Source organism: Denticeps clupeoides, chromosome 6, assembly GCF_900700375.1.
Source record: "Denticeps clupeoides chromosome 6, fDenClu1.1, whole genome shotgun sequence".
Classification (NCBI taxonomy): domain Eukaryota; kingdom Metazoa; phylum Chordata; class Actinopteri; order Clupeiformes; family Denticipitidae; genus Denticeps; species Denticeps clupeoides.
In genome coordinates, this window is record NC_041712.1 from 15353262 (window position 1) to 15377610 (window position 24349).

Consider the following 24349-nt stretch of genomic DNA (forward strand, 5'->3'; position numbering starts at 1 on the left):
CCACTTTAATTTCAAGTGTGACTCCAAATCCAGACCTCCATGTGTTGATAAATTTGATTGCCAGCACATTCAACTATGTAGAGTACAAATTATTTAATAAGACTATTTACTTCAATCAGATCTCATTCAGGACATCTTATTTTGGGGTTGCCTTTATTTTTTTGAGCAGTGTAGATAAGGCCACTTTCCTTCAGAACTGGGACTTGTAACTAAGCATATAGTCTTCATCAGGTCTGGCCTCTGGTCTAGAAACTTTATTCAGTGTGGACTTCCCTGGAGTTTGAGCACCCATATTTTTTCCCCTTCATGTTTTCTTTTTCCGACCGCTGTGTTCTTCATAAAGCTGCAGCAGAAGACAGACTTTTCTTTATTAGATGGATTGGGGCTTGTGTTAATTGCTGTTTACCTCTCTAAAACTGTGGACTGTGTACTTTCCATTTCAGAGAGACTGAGCAGTAATGCTTTGCATCACACTTTGATGGGTGGCACTTTATGTTTACGTGGTTAACTAAGGTCTCGCCTTTCCAGTAACAGGCCGGATTGTGGAAGAAACGCCTCAGAGCGGGGGCCTTTGCCCATCCAGTCTCGGAGGCATCGTCCATGTGTGCACGGCGACGGTCCATATAGCACGTGCCACCTGTCAACCACCCATTCTCCTCTTGGGACATTTTTCCGGAATCTTCCCTCCCCATGTAGAGCGTTCTTGAAGCGCAATGAGCTCGAAACAACACGTTGCATCCACATTTCATAGCTGCAGCCTTATTCCAGCAAGTCTGATTACCGAAGAACAGAGGAGCGTGTGTGTGTCTGTCTCTGTGTGTGTGTGTGTGTGTGTGTGTGTGTGTGTGTGTGTGTGTGTGTGTGTGTGTGTGTGATTGTGTTTGAAATGCGATCCAGATGTCTTTTGGGTGACTGATTCCAGAGGCCATCCTGTTAAAATTGAGCGCTGGCTCTCAGAGAGGCTTTTTTTTTTTTTTTTTTTTACTATTGGAAGACATATTGTAGGAAATTCATGCTTTTTTTTGACAGGTGGGGAAAAAAAAGCACTAGAAATTGCCACAGGAGTGCATTGAGAGATCAGGCTTTTTAAAAATACGCTTTCACTGAGCTGCTCATGGCGATAGTGGCGACGCCGAGAGGACAAGGCCTCCCAAGGACCCCTGAGCTCAAAGGGAGACTGCTGCTGTTACGGCGCTCTGAATCTTTTTCACGTCTCTTAACATGTGGGGGTGGGTTCTCATGTGCGTTGCTGACTTTAGGGTCAGATAGCAGCCTTGTGTGAGAGTGGGGTGGTGAGCTATGAGCTGCCTGTTGATGGGACACAGACAGGAGACACACTCACACCCAGATACACACACTCACAGGTGAATAGTCACGGATTATGAAATGTACAAAACGGATATTGTGCCGCCAGAGTGTGCAGATGCACTAACAAAAAGCACACTTAAATTTTTTCCCTTTTTCGTTAAACAACTGTACCATTTAGGGATCACGGAAAGAATGGTCAAGGCCTTTTATGGTCGCCTTCGGGAATGATTTTGTAGAGCTTTGAAGTGTCCCAAGGAAAAAAAAAAAGCTTCAGATACAAAATGAGTTGTTCTAAGGGCCTGGTGTCTTGATGTCCCATCTGGCAGCTTTTACGTTTCCCAAAGTGTCCTAACATCTTCCCATAATTTTGCACTGAGGCCTAATCACCTAAAGGTGTTCCCCATGGGACAAGGGGTGTCTTTCCATGATTCAGACACTGTTCAATGCCCATTAAATGTTTTTTTTTTTTTTGGCAAAAAATCCTTTCCTCTGAAGCTGTCATCGTGTGATGGTTTAGCTTTGAGCTGTGGTGGGTGGTCAGAACGAACCCAAAAGCTGGATTCAGCTAGCTGCTGAAAGAATTCCCAGTGACTGGCTGACCCCTTCAATATGTACACAGAGCTTCAGAGCTCTAGACGACTGTTTATGTCTCTTAATTAATACTCAGAATGCACAAAACAATGTCAAGTTTAATCTTTTCTCCCCCCAACTACTTCCTCCTGCAGTGTGTTCAGCTACAAGGCATACATACAGTGCAGACCATGCTACATTTTAACACTTACTTAAAATACACTTATCCTCAGCCTGCATGGGGGGCGGGAAACATACCAGAAAATTCCCAGAAGTTTTGGAGCTGCTTTAATGTATAGTTTGAATCTCAGGCTCGTAAATCACTGCAGCTGTTTTTTTAAAAAAAAGAAACACCTGCCCCACAACTGTCACGGCTAATGGCAGCACTTACTATATAAATCAGACGGAGCTGTAATTTCCAATATCACAGAAATGATTATACTGAGCATATGCGGCGGAACACTATTTTAACGAGTGCCGCTCCACTTACGGCCTTGGGTCTCTGCGTTGCCGTTATCGGCGAGTGCTTCAGAATGAGAGCCCCCCTGAGTGATGGGCACGTCGTTCGGCCTGTCGTCTGTGCTCCTTAACAGGGTGGCTAAGAATATCCAGCCATTCCTTCTGTCCTCTCCACTGCCCGTTCCGTAGCTTTAATTAAAAGCAGAAATGCAGCCCGAACGCAGGATGTGACCAGGCCTCTGCAGTGGCCTTGTGTGCTTCTTATTTATTACAGTGCATCTAAACTTCCTCCCTGATGCAGTCTGCGAACGCTCTGTGAAACGGTGACGGAGATTGAGCACGACGCATTTGAGGTCGTTAGCAGTGAATTACTGCTGTTGTGGGGCAGAACGGAGCATTGCGGGCAGCACTAATGCTTCTCATCTGCACCATACACAGCTATAATCAAAGAAAGGTACTTATTTTGTTTTGTAAAAGAAATCCTTTCACAACCTGAGCAGCATTTTGTTAATGCCATTCTGCACATTGTCATAACACAAATTCGTTCTATGAATTATTATTTCATTTTTAATTGTTACACATTCCTTCTTTCACAAGAATAAGAATAATTGTAAATGTTTTTTTTTTTTTTTTTGTGCAGAGTATGTATGCTCTCTCTGTTTTTGAGTTCTCTGGTTTCCTCCCACCATCCAAAGGCATGCACACTAGGGGAGTGTGCGAGTAGATTGGGTGAGTGTGTGCCTGGTGATCTGGGATGGGCTCTGGCAGCCGCAACCCTGCCTAGAATTAAGCGCTAATGATTTGTGAGTGAGCTGAGCGAGTGAGTGAATGAAGAATTTATTTTTTTACAAATATCTTTCTTGTGTTTTGTTTGGGTTATGATTGTTTATCTCTTGACATTTTCTTGGGGAGACTTTGACTGTCTTTTGTAGAAGTTTATAAATCTTTACACAGACTAAATTAACCTGAAGAGATGCAAGAAACCATTGAGAGTTTAAGTCAGACTGAACTTGACTGAGGTAATGGTTTTGTCTTGACAAGCTAACCCGCAAAGTCCTCAAGATGCAGCGCCCAAGATGAAGCACCAATTTGTATTCCTTTAACAAATCGCAAGAGACGTTCTAAAGGGTGCAGCGGTGGGCTGTCTGGCGGCGCTTTTCTCTGTTATAAATCCTTGTGCCTGACTGCATGGAACCAGATCATGAAAAGTTCCCTTTGCGGCCTACGTGTCGCCTTTTCTACATGGTCTGTTCTTGGCCTCTCTGTTGCAAGAGGACAATCATGTCAAGGGCCACCATAAACAAGGGGTCACCAAGTGGATACAGATGAGGTGTTTGAAGTGAAAAATATTTCCTCCTTCCTTTTTTTCTTTTCTTTTTTTATGACTGCAGCACTATCATATTTTACGATTGCCTCTGAACCTGCGCACTGTAAATCTCTAACCAATGTACTTCTAACCAATTCTCTTTTTCTAATTATTTTTTACCGGCAGTGCATAGCGCATCCACTATGCCCCCCAGATCTCATTAATTACCAGGCTGCATGTTCGTGCACGGCTCTTTTGGGTACGATCTATTGGCACTGACAGACATCACGTGAGATCTAGTAGTTGCGTAAGAATGAAAAGAAGAGCACACAAGTCATCGTTGTCTCATTCAATTAGTCATTATTTTCATCTTTTAGGAAGAAGAACATGTCAGAAATTTCTCTTAAGTGGAAACATTTTGGGTTCGTCTGCATTTCAGCCGTAGGTTGTTCTTGTAGACAGGAAGGCGGGTTGTGATTTTGGTGCCTTCGGCTGCTGTCTATGTACCACCTCTTTCTACAGTTAATTTCCAAATGATTAAACAATTCAATCAGAATGAATATCTAGAGCCCGTCAATCATTGTACCTTTTCAAAGACACATAATGCAAGGCCTCACATCAGGCCAACAGGACCCAATGAACTTTTTTTGATCCTGCCAACCCAGAATCAAGATCATAGTGAAGCAGCTATAGAAGAAAATGAGGTCATCAAAAAATGTGTGTTCCACATTGAGCCTGAACTAGTTCATATATGACCATATATTGCTGCATCATTTTGCAGTTTAATGTCTGAATGAAATGGAATAAGATAAATAGTTCTTATTTGCTTATATCGCCTCATATGCATAAACACTCAGGGTGGTAGTAGCCTAGTGGGTAACATACTCGCCTATGAACCAGAAGAGAAGACCCGGGTTCGAATCCCACTTACTACTATTGTATCCCTGAGCAAGACACTTAACCCTAAATTGCTCCAGGGAGACTGTCCCTGTAAATACTGATTGTAAGCCGCTCTGGATAAGGGCGTCTGATAAATGCTGTAAATGTAAATTAGTTATAAGGGTTATCACTGGAACATTGTTTAAATAAAAATACAAGGCCCCACATGTTGTTACCTTGTCACGTTTTAAATAGAAAATGTTGGTTTTAAGAATGAAGTTATCGCCTGGTCTCTGGAGATGTTTGATACCCATTAAAAGGCTCAAGGGGAGGTTGTCAAAATACACAGATCAGCCATAATATGATGGCCTGCTTTATATTAAGGAAGCAGGACCCCTCCCCGTTTGCCCCAAAACACCTCTGATCCACTGAGACATGGTTCCACTAGGTAGGTAGCAAATCCTTCACATAATCCTTCACCACATCCAGGGTGGTGCATCCCTGGATTTAAAGTTTATTTCCAAGTCACCCCAATGGCATCCCAAACAGGCAATTGGCAGTACTGGGAATTTAGTAAGGTCTGAAGGAATGTCATCTGCTATTTGATCAGATTGCATCTCGGTTGGGTAACATTGTTTCAGTGCCGCCTCAAAAGAAGAATGGAAAAGGGGCAAACAACTGCTCGTTCTCTGTGTGTCAGGCTTTCTCATTCTCGCAGCCCACCACAAGTGCTCCATAAATAAGTGACTTCACTGGATGCACCCCAGGAGGAATTCCTGATGTTCTCTGAACCAGGCGCTTGGGTGTAATGTCAGTTACACTGCACAGCCTTCATTAATCACCTCACTGTGTGTGACTGTGTGTGTGTATTTGCGTATAAGATGATGTGTACATCTGCTTAGGGTTAGCATAATGTCATTGCGAAATCAATCAGTACAATTTAACTTTTAACTTTAGCAAACTCTTTTTGTGAGATTTAGCAGCTTGTTTCCCCTGTTTGTAATGATCTCACTCAGCAACCCATGGGTCTGATGTAAGGACACCCGTAGAACATGTATGAGTTGCAGGAGCTGTTAGCAGAATGTTTTCAGCTAATCATCTCTGCGGGGGCTTCCACCTGACGCCCCACTTTTCTAACCCCCCTCTGCTTCTAGACAATAATTCCCAGTGTGATATGTTCTTCTGTGGTGAAATTGTAGATGCATGCTCTGTTGGTTATAAAGTCTTTTTTAAAACAGTGAGTCTCAGGTGTTGCTGAAGGAAAAACTATTGGTGCTTAAAGAAAAGCTTTTATAATCATTCCTATAGGCTAGGTTGTTCTAGATGTGTTGTAACCGTAACTAGCCATGACCACTTGCCTTGACAGTAGGCCTTTAGGCTCCTGTGGGTCAGCGAGAGAGCAGAGGCCCTGTCTCCACTCACAAGATTAGCCTCCGCACCAGGGGGCACGCATATGACCTTTCGTTGGGATTTAATGTGAAAGAAGCTTCCGGAGGATCAATCATACCTCATGCCTAGGGGTGAAGGGCCTTGCGCTGAGGTGGATGGCGGTCTGTGTAGCAGACTGTTCTTTCATTTGAACAACTGAGGGGGCTTGTGCTGAGATGCTGTAGGCCTGTGTAAACTGGGAGTTTTATTAATTAAGGGTCCTTGTTCATAAGGGTCCGACTCCATTGATTGTGTTTGAAACCATATGCATTTTGCCCTGAATTTTAGTAATTCAGTATGGTGAATTTCTGAACTGAGTGCAGTTCAGGTGTTTAAGACACTTGAACACACACAACATGTGGTGTTTGCTAAATGTATATTTGCAAACAATAACAGAATCGCCCAATTCTGTTATTGTATAATAGCATAATTTCTTACCAGACACACTTTAGCACTGTGGTAGATTAATGTATTCTTCACTGTGATCGTTAGATTAAAAGTTCTTTTCCATCTGAATATAGTCTAACACTGTCGGTCAATGCTCTGTGTACCCTTGTCAGCTGTATAACACACACACACACACACACACACAGGTACAAGGAGACTTGTGAGTGCTCTTGCTGTGTAAGTGGTTTGCAGGTGGTTGGCCCTGGGGGCACACCAGTCTGTCTGGCGGAGGTGCAGAAATTAAGCACATAATGACAGGGGATTGGGGTGGACAGGACCAACGGCTTTTTCTGTGCTGCAAGGTCTGAGCAAAGCCTGCCGGATCCATGCTCTGCCATATTCCCTCCAGGATAAAAAAAAATATCCAGAATAAAAAATCCAATAGGATTTTCCCAGAGGGAAATATCTCTGAGCTCCCTTTGGGCTGGACAGGCTTTTGATTTGAGTTTGGCTGATAAATTAAGGATTAAACTCTTTTTCCTCTTCCCATCTGTGGGGGTGTTATAAACTCTGCTTCTCCGCTCGCTGCTCATGAATGCGGGAGCAGTTTGGAGAGCTGAGGGCCATTATTACCTCCCTGAAAAGACTTGACAGGCAGCTCATAACATTTTCCACATTTTCTGCACCAGGAAATGGAAGCAATGTGCAGTCAGGCTCCCACGGATTGACTGCATACATCCCATTCCATTTCCAGCAAGGGCCCGACTTCTGTGTACTTTTGTGAAGCTACGCCTCCAGTCTGCAACAACTGAATAAATCCTCACATTTCATATGTTATGCACCTTGCTTCTATTTTGACACTAATTTGACTAATAATAACGGATAACTTTTACTTTCCTTGCAGGTTCCCGTTGTATCCCAGAGGCGAGCGCTTTCAGTTTGATTACGGCGTCTACCTTCTCAATAAAAACATTGCCCAGGTAAGAGACTAGCATAACTCACCACACACCAGGATCAACGGCTACAGATCACTTCTTCCTTTATATATTCCTTTATAGGTTGAGCGATTAGAGGTGGTAGTGAGGTAGAAGATTTGTGATGCTGTCTGTCACAGGTTTGCTCTATTTAGCGAATCAAAACACATCTATACATCTCTGCTTTTCTTTGCTCTGTATCATCACTTTTGCTGCTCTGGTTCCATTACAGCCCCCACTCTGATCCATATAAAGTAAGCGGTGCTTGCTGTTTATTTAGTTATTTGTTTTTAGCTCTTTAGCTTTCTTTCTGTTGACTTTGTCTAATTATAAAATGTCAATTGAATTTGTTGAAATGTTTGGACATTCTGGTTACATCACGTTTCTTGAAACATTTGTTGTTACAAGGTTCTGAATTTGGCCTCAGCGCTGAAAATTTTATGTTTATAAGCTAATTTAAGTCTATATTGCAACACCTTCTGTGATTTACAATCAGTAGAACGGTATTTGTGTCTTCCAGCCTTGCAGTTGTTGCCTATGTTGCCTATCTGTGTGTGTGTGTGTGTGTGTGTGTGTGTGTGTGTGTGTGTGTGTTATATACACACCGGAAAGCCTTAACTTGCAACACGTCTCAGCCGTCCCTTGTTCCTGTGTGACTGAACTCACTGGCTGCACATGTGTTACAGACATGAACCTCAGAGAACATACATTATACTGCTGGGATGGAGTGTCACGCTACACACAATTTTTTTCCTCACTTTCAAGCCCTAATTATGTTTCTTCAACCTTGACGCCACTCAACCGCTGTATCTGTACCTGGTTCGTGTTGGCCCAGTTAGGCATGGACTTGTGGTTCTTGTTCGTTCCCCATGGATTTTTATTAGATAATGCTTGCTTTGTTGACCCCAAAATATTAGAAAATTACATACCGCTTTTTTTTTTTACCTAATGCAACATTGCAACAGCCAGGAAACGCCAGCTGGTTAATATTATTTAATCTTGTTCATTTCTTTCAGACACTATTCTTTTATTCCTTCTGTCACTTATTCTTTTTATCTTTTGCTTTTTTTTTTCTTTCAGAATCACAAATTCCTTCCCTTGGTTGGTCTGTACTGGAGCATTTTGTCTTGTCAGTTAGACTAAGCAGGGGTCTGGATTCACAGCAGCGGCCTTGTCTCGGATGAGGGAGATTAAACGTCCATCTTTTATTAAATTGCAGTGCGTGCTGCGTTTGAAAGTGATCCAGGGAAGCATGAGTACCAGACGAGGGGGGGTTCCTTTCTTTGAAGTGGCAGACGGGAGGGTACATACGTTTTTTTATTTTTTTTTATTTTATTATTTAGACCTCATGTCATAGAGTTGTGGGGATTGTGATGTCAGGTGGCTGGCGGCCTCTCGGCGTTTCTGTGACTGGAACGTTGGCTGTCTTGTGACAAGGGGTGAGGTTTGTGGTGCCTGTGGCTCTTTCAGATTTCGCGCCACAATGCACAATTTTCTCTTAACCTCAGATCATTGGAGCCTCAGTCATAAGAGATTTATTAACGTTGTAGCTGTTCAGACCATGTCAGGTAGGTATGCTTTAGCTAAGTGTTTTTATACCATGTGTGAGTGTGTATGAATTCGTATTTGCAACTTGCTCTTTCATCGATGAAAGGACAAGTGGCATGAGTTCATTTCTTTCATGTGTGTGCACTTTGTGAGTGAGAGAGAAGGAGATGCAGAAGGCGTTTATGTATCAGGCATGTGGAGCTGATTATTTCCCATCAGACCATACATGAACAAGAGCACGGGCAGTAGTTGGAGGGAGGGCAGGTGGAAATAACAATTAGCCTCCTTCTGCAGTCTAATTCTCTGAGGTTAGAAAGCAGGAAGTGCCTAATTGGAAACGACACACCGATAGGAGTGTGTGTGTTTGTGTGGTATTTGTACCTTAGTGCACTAAGAACAGCATTAAATGCTAAGTATGTTGCTTGTTCGCTAGTGTAATATCAAAGGCATCCTCAGCATTTACAGAAAAGATCAAATGAGAATGAAACGCAGTCTTTAATGATATTTGTACGTGTGACATCGTGACGAGCACAGTTTTAAATCATACATAATGAGGAAGTGACAATCACTTCACTTTTAGTATACACAACAGCTATTAGCTGCCACTGATTTGGCTGCAACTGGTTACATGGGAACATGTACCGGGAGAGTTGGGCTCTAGTAGCACCCTAGTGAATGTTGTAAATGTTAATTGATGTATTATACTTAAATAAATAATTTTTGGTAGTTATTGCCTGGTAAAGGGCTTCTTTAACAGAGGTACACGTCACCGCAGCATAATTTCAAATGGTGTTACAGGTGTTACTAAAACATGGGGATATCCTCCAGAGCAGCAAACTCTTGACTTAGGGGTGTGTTTTCTTAACCTCTTTTTGCCCTCAGTCCTCAAACAGTATATTGTGTTTTCTCTCAAATTGTTCAAGCTGTTAACTAAGTTATACTAGAAACAGAAAAAAGAGAAATACCTGAATTGGCTTGCTTTGCTTTTTTTCTTAGAACCACACAGTAGATGTTTACTTGGTTCCCGCTGTGGAAGCTGATGCACATTTTTATGAATTTGTATCTTTATCATACCCCAAGGAACATGATTGCTTACCCAGCGCCATGAAAATGCATTTTATTATCTTTTTTTAAGACCTTATCCTGCAGCCAGAGCGGTGCCTTGTGACAAAAATGAGCCATTGCTTGTTTAACAGTCTGGTTTAAGTGACTTTTTCTGGGAGCTTCGTTAGCATTAACACTTAAGGTTTCCTGAATGTTTGGTTTTAGCAATGTTGGAATAATTCACACAAATTGTAGTCAAATCCATATCCTGTCCTTTTTCTCTTCTCATTTCCCTTTCTTTGCTACTCTTGCTCTGTTGCAGCGTTCCCATGACTGCACCTTTTTATCTATATATATTTTTTTGTTCTTGAAGGGAAGTGTCCACACAATACTGAATGGGCGGCCTTCTGTGATTACCATCACAGGTCAGGACTGGATGTCTCTTGAAAGAAGAAAAGGGAAAAATAAATAAATAAGACGAAACTCTCCGTATATGGATTTAGTGTAGTCGAATTTTTAAATAGACACCTTGATCTGAGTTCTTGGCCAGAAACCCTTCTGGTTACCTCTACTCCGCCTACCTGCATTTTGAGAGAAAACTGCACTATTCATTATTCAGTCATCCGCTGAAGGCAGAGCATTGAATAAATGAGTCTCTGAGGCCATATATATATATATATACGCTGTTTGCTCTTACTGTCTTTAATTACGTTCACACAGGTAAATAAGAGAGAAAGAGAGGAAGGAAAATGCAAGGGGAGAGGCATATTTAGAAGGATCTATTCCAGGGCCCTCCCAAAAAACCTCTGTGCCTGTCCGGTCAGAGACCTGTGGTCCGTGACTTATCCTCACAGAGTGCCCAGAGCTTTCCACAAGAAGCCGGGCAATTGCGTCTGCACTGTCCCCCAAAACAACGAGTCTCCTTCTGCAGTAAAGCCACCGAGAAAAACCTCATCTTACCAAACTGGCTCCTGTGTCCCGGGCTGTCTGTATGTGGCAAGCTGTTTGTTTATTCGCCCTTAATCACCCCAAACCTTCTTGGTACTACCTCGCCCTACACACACAGACCAAAAAGCTGTGGACCTGGAACTGATCAGGTTCTGAAACCGCCTGCTGCCAGTCCTCCCCCAAACGCAACATCCGTTCTCAATTTGAAAGGGTTTGCTCTAGTAATGTGCATAATGGACCCGGGACTCTCTTTTTGGTACGGTACGTTCCCGTTTCCCGCCCTCCTTTCGAGACGCGCAAGTGAATTTTTCACCCAGCTCTGCAAACATGTGTCCGGTATTATTTGACCGTGGTAAGAAATTGCTGCGAGCTCAAAGCCTGCGTTGCCATATGTCTTGACGGTGGAATAAGTTTCAGGGTAATCGTCTCCTTATATCTCATGTGAGACTCGTTCTCCTCTCCTTCACCTCCTGCGCCGCTTCTGAAAATGTGGTTTATATTTTAATACCATTAAGGTGCCACTTTAAAGGGATTCGCGCGAGCACTTCGACAGTAAAAATCAGTTCATTAGCGTACTTTATTTGTCACATTTCAAGCACAAAATCGTTTTTGGCAGAGCATTAAGTGGCCTAAGTAAACTGGTGGAAAGCGATACCTGCTGTAGTGTGCGATTCTTAGCGGCATTTTGGATCTACACAACCTGAAGACAGTGAGCAGACTGCTGGCTGCTCGGCCCTCCTGTGATTTATGAAATACAGAAAGCAGCTTTGATTCCCTTCAGCTGAACAACACATTACCTCAGTCTGCACTATCCAGGCCTGTCCTTCCTCGCATAACATAGGGCCTGCTGGGATTTGGTGTGTGCAGACACCATAGTATGGGGGGGGGGGGGGGGGGGGGGAAGCTTTTTGTGCTTTAATAAAGAAAAATGAATATAAAACACAGCAAAAAATATTGACAAGCTTATTTAACTAGCGACAGGAGGCAGGTTCATTCCTAATATGAGTATTATTTGTCATTGTCTTTCATCTACAGTCAATTCTCCAGTCAAACACACAGCAAGCGAGGGCATTAGCTCTACTACACATACTAATTACTATGCTGCATTTAAACGGACAGCCACTAGGAATAACTGGCGTTTTCCTGGTATATCACTAGAGGGAGCCTGAGTACCAATTAGTCGAGAACCAAGAGGTTTTAGAATAATTATTTTAAATAATTTCATGAATTAATAAACCATTTTATTAGTGACTTTTAAATATTCATTTAGATTCAATACAATTTGATAATAAGCCAGCAAGTTTAATTTGGTGTGTGACAACAGTTAATGGCTGTTGGTTTTTGGTATAATGAGACGAGGAACAATATTAGTAAAGGTGAGTGCAGAATGTACCCTTTACCTCCTGACTGCGCACGAGTGTGTATGAGTTTCCCACCCAGAAAGCCATAAAACTCAGCTCATTGGGCCTAGATAACAAATTGCAGCCGTATTTCATTTCATATTTCATCATTTGGAGAAATTGCTAATATTAACTCTGCAAGTGATGAATGAGTGTGTCAGCTGCTCAGCCATGAAGTGAAAAAACTACGGTGAGCAGAAATACTCCCCCGTTTTATAGGTTTCTGGCAGCCCTCCTCATTTCTATCACTGTCCTTTCCCTCTGCTGCCTCAGTCTCTCCTCCTTTCTTGCTTTCTGCATCTCTCTGTCTCTAGAGATGAGTGGGAAGTGCTGACTCTTTGCCCGAGCTACTGTAGGGATGGTGAGGCAGTAAGTGAAAGGATCTATTTTTATTCTTTCTGCTTTTTCTTCTTCTGAATAGTCATCTCTGGTCCTATGTGATTTTGCTCAGGGTCCCCCTTCTTCCAGGCGGACCACTAGGGTCTTCCAGCGACTCTGTGACAGGAGGTTCAGACCTATTGGGTGGTACTGGTTCAGTGGGATCGACGGTGAGAAAGGATGGGGAGGGACTGGCCGCGGGTGATGACTGTGGCCTGGCGAGATGCCTGGTGGAAAGAGCTTCAGCATCTGCTTCTGTAGTTGTCAGCTGCCTGCTAGCTTTATGTGATTTCACACACACAAACAGCGGTAGGCTCCTTTTTAACTGTTCCATCAACCTTCTCACCCTGTGTGGTCCCTTTCTTGTTGCCATAGCACCTACAACATCCAAGAACTTTAAAATGTGGGGCCATACCACTCCTGTAATCAACAGCACTTACATTTGAATTAAGAGTCAGAAGGATCAATAACGATGGAATCGTCAGGTGCAGTTTAATGCGATGGTAGATGTCAAATGGAGTTGATGGGTTGATTAGTTTAGGTTGCGTAGCCTTTAAAACATGACGTTGGACCGGTGAACCTCACTGGCTTTCTCTCCAAGCCACAGCACACTTCACAGACCGGGCTGAGAGCGGCCATTCCCCCGACGGGAGTCCGGCCAAGTGCTGAGATTTACAAGCATATCTGGGGCTGTAGTTACGTCTGTCGCAGTCCCCGCGGTAACCCATTCACCGTCTGCGACCAGATGGAGGGAGAGAGAGCCATGCAGAGGAGGGGGTGAGTCCACCAGTATTTCGCCACTCTGCCTCACTCCCAGTTTTATGGACATTCCACTGGATAGCCACCTATGGCTTTTATGAAACACTTAAACGGCTCTAATTGAATTTCCACGGTTTGAGGTTTGCAGCCAGGGGTTTGCCTTGCACCACAAAGAGGTGCCAAGGGAGAAGGATTCACTAAATATATGGCTAGAAGGGAGTCCCTTCCACTTCCACTTTCCTGGCTGGCGTATGTGTATTTACGTAGGCATGGGCCTGCGCCAAAACCAATTGTTCCAACAAAAGAACACCAGGCTTCCCTGGCCAGGGGGACGTGAAACATCAGATGGCATAGCAGATGGATGTTACTGTATCATAAATCTAACAATAGCATATTATATTGCATGTATCTTCTGCAGAATGAATTAGAAGAAAACTACGGTGGGGCATTCACAGCTCCTGTTGAGAAGTGGACCTTTTAAAAAGTAAAAATAAGGAAGAAAAAAAAAATGAAGAAGTTGGCTTCTGTATATAATCATTGACTTTTTATTGCCATAGCTTTTTTTTTTTTTTTTTTTTAAACCATATAAGTGTTTTTGGCAAAAGCAAGACTCAACTTGCCACTTTTTTTTCCCCTAGACTTGTGTTTAAAAAAATTCACATTCAAAATCCTGTCATCCACTGCTGATAACCTTTGCCACTGTGGCCAAGATCCGTTTTGGGGAAGTTTTGTAGAATCAGCAGGATAATGAATTGAGGGGGAAAGAAATAGGTGGGAAATGATGAAGAAATGTGAGAGGGGGCATGTCAGGCTAATTTGTGTTTTTCTCAGGCTGGAATTTTATTCGTCTTATCAATGCCCTGTGACAAACGTGTACAAATGAGTTCTGGAACCGGAACATTTTTCACTCTGTCCAGAGCACTTTTACATGAGAAAAAGTGGGATATTTGTTCATGTGTAAAATTAGTGGTGAAATGGAAGGGCTCTGTACCAATCCCCTGCTCCATTTCTCTTGACGAGGGCAAGGCCACAGCGTATTTAATATCATGTGGATTCTGAAAATTTGTGTTCTTGTTAGTTTACACAAAAACAAATCATGTTACCTTAGCTTTGCGGACATCTGCTTGGTAATTCTTCCCTTGATGAACCTAAACATCCTCTGGAAATAGGGGAAAGAAATGCTTACCAGTTCCCATCTGGTCAATATTTGAAAAATGTCAGCCACGTTGGTCGTTGTCAGGCCTTGTTAGGCCTTCTCTCAGCCATGTGGCTCTTGTTAACACTCTCTTTATTTTCTCTGCGGCAAAAGCGGCAGTGTTTCATCTTCATTTTTGGACACCAGCAATATGCTCCTACGATTGTTTAAAAAAAAAAAAAAAAAAAAAAAACTGGATGAACGGGAGTGTTTCGTTCAGTCCGCAATCTCTCAGTCTCATACATCACCATCTCCATATCTGTCCGTTGTCATGATAACTTATCGTTCAGACATTCCTCCGCGTGTCAGGTGTCACACGCCGCCCTTGGGCAAATAAATGATCGCCCCTTTGGGGAGGATTCCCTTGAAAACTGTCTCAGTGCATTAAACTGCATGTGATTGGGAGGAGTATTAATTAGGTTTGAATATCTGTCTGTGTGGTGTGCCATCTCTCCAGAAATTTATTAATGAAGTGCGCAGTGATGAGCTTAACTCTTTCCCCCACCTCGTTCCCTCTGGACCTTTTAATCCTTTTCCAGCTAATAAGAATGTGGACTTACTGCCTTAATGAAGAAGAGAGTTAAATAAACAGGAGACCCCAGCGTCATATGAAACGGATCTGGCATCTCACAGCTACTCCTACTTCTCCAGTAATTGGTGAGAACTGCCACTCTCGGACCCCTCTCCATGGGAATGCTGGAGTTTGGTAGTAATCATAACTCTGTGCACTGGCTTGACTGCAAGTGTGTATCTACTTAAAGGAATGAGCCATCGCAAGGTACAGTCAGCCCACGTTCAGCAAGTCTCACCTCCTCTTTCTCGTGTCTGCAGAAGAGAGCGATGAGGGCACTTCCACCCCGAGTCAACCTGAGAATTTATGACCAGCAGGAAGGCTACCTTTCAGCACCTCACATGTGACTCATCTCACCAGACAACCTTTAGAACATTTGCTCGACATGTAGTCTATGTCTTTCTTTGGCTTCACACCTAAATGTTCCCTTGTGAAACACATTGGGTTGTTTGGAAAGGATTACTGATTTAGGGTCAGTATTTTCGTGGTGGGTTTTAAGGGATTTCTGACTGTGACAAAATACTTTAATTGTTCCTTAAAATGTCTTTAAACAGATTAATTGCACATCGATTAATCCGGAATTAATTCTGAAGACTAAAGCTTGCTGTAATGTTAATTTATAACTAGTGTTATAAGTAGTGACTGAGACAAGTGTTAGGGGGGGAAAAAGGCTTAGGTAGGGAGTGACAGGGAGATGATCTGTTCCTAATAAAAAAGAATTGTTGTCTGGCTAGGATGAATCATAGATAAGAATCATAGATACAGCTGCGTTCATTTTCTTTTTTCTAATTAAATATAAATTGCAGCAATTGACATGTTCATTTTTACAGCCATAATAGAATGTCCTTGCACAACCTTAAACATTGCTGTGTACTGTTTTTATTTTATTTTGCACAATTACATCTTACCTCGAACATTTGCACCATTAATGCATTAAGGTTTAATAAATTTGCACATTTATTGGCAGCTTTATTTTCTCTGATTCTTCTTGCCTCATCATTATTTCATATAGGCTACCGCTTGTAATTTGAAAAATAATTTTCCCTTGGATCCTTCATTCTCTCTGGCTCTTGAAAGCCTGCAGTTTCCACTGAGGTTCTTGCCAGTAGCCCAAATAATAGTTGGCATGATATAAGAGGCAGGGAGTTAACATGCCTTTAATCTGTCCACCTCTCCTGTTTCTCCATCTCTCCGTCCCCTACCCGCCCAATATTGTCTTCCAGAACAAGAGCATGTGTCGAGTCACGGGCTTTAGCCTTGTGAAAGTGTCCTGTGGTCCTGTAGATACTGGCATTTAATCCTTTGGCCACCTGGTGTAGAAAGAGAAGAGGGCTTATCATTGTTCATTCCTCTGTTTTCCTGTACGCGCCGTTTGCCATTGCCAGGGCAGCTGAGTATTAGGAAAGCTAATATTTGGGATTTTGCTTTTATCTTCCCTAGGAGAGATTGCTTTCTCTGGTTCAGGAACATTGATGCAATCTCATGGTTTAATGTATTGTGCCTAATAATATTAACACAGGCTTTGTCTCATTGTGCTTTTCTGAGAGGTTTGAAGTTGGAACTGGCAGGGGGGTAGTAGGATAGATCAGCGGCTTATGTTCTAAGTTATTTTAAGTGGCCCCCAAGGCCGAGGTAGGTACAGTGAACTTTGGCCACCTTTTGATGTACAAAGTTAATCAGATTTATTTTGAGTGGTCCATCTCGTTGAAGATTACTTTTCCCTCTCTGACATTAAACAAATTTTAGCTCTACACAATGCCTGTATTTGGCTCTGGACCCTGTGATCTCTAGGTATAATTACAGTGTGGTTGAGCAGAGATTTCAGAATGAGCAAATCCGTTTTTTTTTTCTCCTTCGATTGATGGAGTGCCGCCTAGGTTGGTACCAATCGTTATCTAGAATCCATTGTGAAATATCAGTTTGACTGTACTATTTAACTTGCGCCACTTGAAACATTTGTGCCAACTTTTGTCTAGGGACAAAAAACCCAGACAAACCCAAACAGGAGCAGCTTTGGGCGTTCCAAAGTAAACGCCATTTGTGGCAATTAAATTAAAAAGGAATTGATGCATAGAAGGGAATAGTACATGTTTGGGTGGTAGTATCCTAGTGGGTAAGACGAAAGCTTTTTATCCAGAAGACCCAGGTTCAAACTTACTACCCTTGTCTCCCTGAGCAAATCACTTATCCTTCAGTGTCTCCAGAGTTGTCCTGAGTTGTCCCTGTAACTACTGACTGTAAGTCGCACTGGAGAAGGGCGTCTGATAAATATTTATAAATATTTTTATATATTCTTCACCTTTTGCACACCACATGTTTCATTACTTTCCCAAATGTCTGAAAACAAATTTCTAACTATTCCTGTTATATAGCTGATTTTTTTCTTCTTCTTAAGCACTGGCTGGAGGGTATAATGTGGACATTGTGGCTCTGGTACTTAGCAGACCTGTAATCTCCAGGCTTTGTGATATTTAGATCAGGAGTAGCTTATCACAGAGGCTGAACATCTACCCACACTTGATACAATACGTCCAATCTTCAGACACACACACACTTTCTGATTCATAGAATTACATGGAAACAGACAATCTCGCATACTTGCACATAGGTGTTGCCAGACGTAAACACTCCATGCACTCCTGACATAAAAGCCCTTTGTTTCTCTGGCGATTACATTATACACACATTTTCCCCCCTCGGCCTGACCCAGTTTAATTTAGAGTGGGGTTAGCATGGCTTTGATACAGTTATTCTTACAGCTGAAGGATTGAGGGCATTGGTGCTTAGTTGAAAAGAACAACAATGATATCCTTGTCGGATTGTAAGGCCACAAAGGCATGTTGATATTGCGTTTCTGAGCTCAGTCCTGGCGAGTACAGCTCTGTGTCTGAATATCCCCCCTCTCACTCGACTGGATACGTCGTCCAAGTGCACCAGAGAGGCAGGAGACTTTATCGCCTGATCCTTGCTGAGATTCACAGTAAGCTGAGGGTGAGTGGTGAAGTTTTATCAGAGAAAAAATTCTCGTTTTACATGTTTTAGCAGAAAAGTTCAAGCGAAGTACAAAAGGGTAATGGCACATTCTGTTTGTCTTTGTCTTTGCCTGTTCTGTATTGTTAAATTATACACAAGGCCGTCTTGTGAACTTTACTGGTAAATTATGTCCTTAATCATAGTTCATTATGGATTAAGTTCTTGGTTACCAAGGGACACAGCAGGCAATGTTTATGGTGTGCCATCAGACAGTGCATGCAACCTTTGACCTGCCGTAAGACCATTACAAAGCACTGTCCTGTAAAGACCCTCAATTAAAAAAACAGGAACAAGAGAAAAAAAAAACAATTGACCCTTTCAGCAGTGGAGGATGAATGGTGGGGTACCAACACATGGAGTTAACTGCGGTTTGGAGGTCAGTCAGAAACGAGTAGTGGACCACAAGTTCCATCTGGCTGTAGGCCGCTGTGGAAATACATCACATTCATGCAAAAAAGAATGAAGCCCCATAAAGTACTGCAACACTTCTTATTCCAAATAATAAAAGTTGACTGTGACCAAGCCAGACTGCGAATGAATTTGAAGGAAAAAGGAGGGGTTTAGAGTGAGTTAGAGGGGGTTAGAGTTTTAATGGTTATAATTGGCAGTGCCACTTTAAACGGGGATATATTATTATTATTATTATTATTCTTGTTCCATGATTAATCTCACCCTATTAATTCATCTTTCCATGCTAAGCATGGGCAATAATACGAGACTTATGTCTGAATTGGACCAAAGTCCTTTCTTTAGCAGAGGATGGCCTTGGCCCAAGAGTAACCCTGGCCTGTGATGTGGTGTTTTTTTTATGATTTGAGCTAAATGCGTTGTTCAGCTGCTCTTCACGAATGAAGCCCGGAACCGGATAAAATGGGTGAGTTGGGAGGAGGAAAAGATAGTAGGTTACAAAAACCGGAAGCATTAGCACTACATTGGTTACCCTGTTGGTGGTTATCCCGGTGTAAGGTTACACAGCCAAGTTCATGACCATGTTCAAGTTGCCTCAACCCACACAGCCCATGCTGTTCCTGGATGTGTCACCTCAGTGCAGGTCATGTACATACACTGAGTTTTGTTATGGAATTTAACCAGAGCATCATGCAACTGTCGGTAATTCTTTCTTTCAGTGTAACACACACATACATTTACATATACATACACACAACGCAATAATCCTGTTACTGGTGGTCTCCTAATTACATTTCCCATTAATTTCAACCAGGCCTTTTTTCTGTAAATATGTTGAGTCCTTTTGGTGACCATGTCAGTTTAATGAGTACAGCTAACTGGGTAGTTTGAGAGGCCAAAGGTGGCTTGAATTAGAGCCTAATGGCATCAGTCTGGCCATGTCACACCGCAGCGTCTCTCCTGCAAGCCATTATCACACTCCGGACCAAGAGCAGGATGAAAAGATGACTTGAGGACTGAGCGAAAGGGTTCAACTGGTTACCTACAGTGGTGTGTGTCCAGTGTGTTATCAGTGAATAAACACCACTCCGCTGCTATCTTTCTGCAGGAAGCTGAGTCTGCGTCTCTGGACGAGCAGACCAGATCACAGGACAGACTCAGACTGACCGCTGCTAGGCAGAGTATTTGGACATCTTCTGTGTGACTAAGGCAAACACACACATTTATACTGTTATTGTTTTTGTCTGCATCTGAATGGCCTGACTCTTGTTGAATCCGAGATGTCTGCGGCAGTATATTTATGACGCCACATAAAACGCGCTCTTGACTATTTACTTTACATTCTCTCATCGTTGTTTGCCTGGAAGTCAAGATGGGTTAAACATATGACTGGCAATTTGGGTAAACAAGCAGAAACAGTGTATTGAGCTGTTGAACAAGAATTTTATAAATTATTATATCTATCTATTTTTTTTTTTTAATGCAACAGGTGGTGGGATGAGCTTGGGTCACACTGTGCAAGTATTCCTAATAAACCTGTGACTATGACAACTGATACTTTTGCAGAAACATTCAAACAGTTACAAAATCTTCTAGTGACATAGCTTGAGTTTTGTAATACGATTTTTATGCATACCCCCAGCTGTGATCGCGCTGAAGTGTAGTGCCCAGAAATCTGGGGAAGGAGATTGAGCGGAGAATGGCTGTGAGGCGTCTCCACGGTTGTGTTTCATGCAGCCCTTTTCATGGCTAATTAGGTTACAGTCTCTGCCAGAGCGCTGTTGAGCGATAGCATGTGTTTACAAGACGTGAATGTGTTTTGCATAAGGCTGTTGGCTAGGTGCAACCCCCTGAGATTATCTGAGGATGCTATGAATTATCATTCAAGAGGCTAGTCCATCATTTCACCTGGGTTTTTCCCCTACCTTCATTAAAATATTGTGCCTTGGTCGTTAAAAGCAGAAAAATCATTTCTAGTATTTTATTTATTTATTTTTTTTTATTGGCCAAGGGATTGAATATTGAATATTAAAACATTCAGGCCTTTGCACACTGGCTCAATGTGTGGGACAGAAGCCTAATGTATGCATAGTTTTTCCATAATAACCTCAGCAGTTGGGTTGTTTCTTGTTCCTGCGTACATTTTTTAACATACGCCAGTCCTTAGTTTTGCCTGCCAACCATTTAAAGCCTCAGGGTCACTCCAATAGACATTGGCACAGCATGTAGGAATTTAAAGGAAACCATCTAATGATAGCTGTGGACGTGGCGGATTATCAAATGAACATATGGATCTGCTTTTAGTGTTGTGTTGGGGGGGCGCAGCTATGATTGGATATACAGAGGGTGAGAGTCAGAGCGAGTCACGATTAAAGGTCCAATATAATTCATATTTCACGATATGGTGTTTTGGTCATTCTGATTCACTGTTCAGAGAGTGGCAGCTCAGGCGGTCTGATCTGGAATTTGGCCCCTTATGTCGTCATAATGGGGTTAACTCCCCATTCTTTTGCTTTGCCCGGCCAGAGAATTTCCCACTCCTCCCCTAAGAAAGTATCCGAACATTGTGGCTTCTCCGAATGCCCGCTCACTTCTATAGGCCACTCTCCTCATTGTCCCGCCTCACTCCCCCTCATTTGCAATTAAAGCTACACATAAGGAAACGGCGCATCCTCATCGTGGGATTGGCTCAAAGTGGCTGTAATTCTGCACCACGGCTGAATTTTGCTTAAGAAACAGATACAGTACTGGGGGACCATTAAGACCTATATAAAAGCAAAAAAGCGGATCTTTAATAATCTGATAATAGTGGATCTTTTTAAATCTTTGTCAGTGCATCGTCCAGATTGTGCTGATGTAACGAACCATGACTGTTAATGTCCATGTGAATAAAACACCTTGTAATTATACTCAGTAGACATTCCCTCAAGCATATATTGTAAGTGCCTAGGAAATGTGGCCTAGGTCAAGGATGGGACGCTCTAATGCCTTGAACACACTCAACAGTCAATGATGTTTCCATGAAAAGATGTTTTTGTGTTATGTTAGAACTAGAAGCTTTATCACAGTCCAGAGAATAGTAGAAATCTGTTGCCGTTATTCAGTTAGTGAACAGACAGACTGTGACCTGAAAGAGTAAGTGAAATGCCTGGTGGACCTGAGGGCACACCTCCCCCTGCCTGTGACCTGAGAGCAGCCATCCAGGGCACCCCCACCTCTTTTGGCTCCCGGTTGATGCTCAGGAGGCCCTGGATAAATTTCTTTTGGGAGAAGGCTAAAAAGGAAAGCCCTGGTGGTGAATGCCCTGAAGAGTGTCTTTTCATACATTTAAAAAATCTAGTTTGTACAGCCCTCAAGTAGCAGGATTATTGATTGTGAATTATGTAAATTGCTTTCCGAGATGGTACAACTTCCAGATATTGCTTCAGGGGTGTGTCATGACCTCTAAAATAATGCTGCTGCTGCTGCTGAAAAGGTACAGCTCTACAATAATTATTCTTCTCTCAACGTTATCCCTTGTGTGTGTGTCTAGTGAGATAGGTTGTCAAATGACTTCAACACCATCAGCTGCCTGAACTGCTGTGATTCGGACGCTGACAAGAGACTCGTCAGACTGACTCGCCCTAGGTGAACATGACCACTCCATTAGGCAAGCTATCCTCCATATAGGATGTCATTTGCAATTTTTCTCAGACTGAGACCTTCTGGGAGCTGCTTGGCCAAGCTGCATACCTATGTGTGACCAAAGGCGAAGCCCTGGTTTGATTGTTTGCATCTGAGAGCCTGGCTGTCATTATTAATTGTGCTCATGTGTTCACAAGAGCCACTTTGTACTCGGGATTAGTGTGTGCTGTATGGGAAGCTCTTTAATGATTCAGACGTTCAAATTTCACCCAGTTATTCTTTTCAAATAAATTATTGTTTTACATTGGATTAGCATGACTATTGGATGTCATGGTTTTTAAAATTGAAGTGGTCTAGAGGACAAAAGCAGAGGACCTGACTCACCAGGTGTTTAGGGAGAGCTGCTTTTTTATTTACCAAGGAACATTGTAACTGTTCTTGTGGCTTTGTCATTCCATACTTTACCAAATGGGAAGCATTTTGACAAATGAATCAATCATTTTTAATAAAGCACCAGCTGAGAGCGGAAATAGAGCAGTGATGTCTTAAAGCCATGGAAGAAAGTGAACACTGCCCATCTGCTGATCATCCTCTATAACAGGTCAGACTGGCCAGGGAAGCTCTACAGTTTCCTCCATGGATGAGCTAGGACAAACAGAGCATTTGACAATCGCATGGTGAGTCACAAAGCATTGCTTTTCTCGAGGACGACTGAAAGAAAAAAAAAAAATCACATCCTATCTCAGCCACAAAGCATTTGGGAGACTCCTGAGACCGAGCGGAGCAGCCTGTGGTCTGTTGAGGACAGAGTGTACGTTATGAATTGTGGTGACAGCGGCATTATGCTGAAGGTATGCGTCTCATCTTTAGGGGCTGGCCGTGTTTTGAAAATGATGGTGCACGAACCAGATTTTTCATGGTGTTGTATACTGTGTGTTGATTCATTCAATGGAAGACGTCAAGAAGTCTAAGGAAATGAAATAATTTTTTAATGACCAGGCGTTTTGGAGAAGCCAGGCCCGCCCACTGTGCGGTCTGTTTCCCAGCATGTGTTCGAGACTGTGTTGTTGCTTTTAATTGAAACAGACGCGCACCTCTTTGCACACACATTTCCCGGGGTTTGGCGTTTGGGTTTTCGCTCAGTAATCAGCCAACCCTGTGTGTTTGTTTATATGTGCTTTTTGAGAAAGGAGCGAACAAGAGACAAGCAAATGCTAGAAGAGGTTGAAATAAGAGTTATGGTGTAGTTGCCTGCTGCTCGGGGTCTAATGCATACAGGACCCTTGCCAAATCCAGTTAACGTGCTGTGCTACACAAAGAAGAGAGTAATGCATATCACACAAGGGGGAACAAACTGTAGGGCATGCCAAGAGCATCTCCGTTCCTGCCCCAGGACTGGTGGTCATTCCAGAGCACTCAGAATCCTGATCCTCATGCTCACGTAGACCAGGGACCACGGACCTAACACCAAACAGCTGAAAATATATATTTAAGATGCATTCAAATGTTTTTCAGATGAGAACTGGGAGTCGGTAAACATGTACACACATCGCTTGAGCTGTGCACAATCAAGACTAGTTCACTAGATGGGCCACATCATTCAAACATGCTGTGATAATCAAGTGAAGCAAAGGAACGTGGGAGGACTTCAGATAAATTGTGTTTAAATTCAAATAAGTAAGGTTAAAAAAAAAAAAAAAAAAAAATCACGTTCTTCTGCCATAAAAATAACAAATATTTTTTTTGCATTTGATTCTTTTAAATGGCTCCATCTTAGTCTTCGTAAATGCCCACGAGTAGGTCTTTCCAAATGTTTAACTGGTACTGTTAATATATCTATAAAAAAATCTGTGAAAATGGTTTGATTTTAAGTAATCAAGCTTTAATTGGCATTAAAATCCAGTAACAACAAGCAACACTGACATTTAATAGCAAACTAGTTTCGAAATATTTGGTGAAAATCATTGCTCGGGGCAATTGGTGTACATATTGGCACTACAACACTACCACTAGTGGCTTAGACACTCACCCATGAACCAGAAGACCACAGTCACAGGTCCAAACTCCACTAACTACCGTTGTGTCCCCTGAGCAAGACACTTAAGAGTGTTTCCATGGGGGACCATCCCT

The 24349-nt window shown here is 42.5% G+C and overlaps 1 protein-coding gene across 3 annotated transcripts in view; it reads left to right on the forward strand.

Annotated features, from left to right (window-relative positions):
• Positions 1–24349, forward strand: part of uvrag (UV radiation resistance associated gene) — a 65786-nt gene that overhangs the window by 29949 nt on the left and 11488 nt on the right. For all 3 annotated transcript variants that reach the window (XM_028983839.1, XM_028983840.1, XM_028983841.1), the window contains one exon: positions 7242–7317. In XM_028983839.1, coding sequence (XP_028839672.1) covers positions 7242–7317 — 76 coding nt within the window. The remainder of the gene's footprint in view (positions 1–7241; positions 7318–24349) is intronic.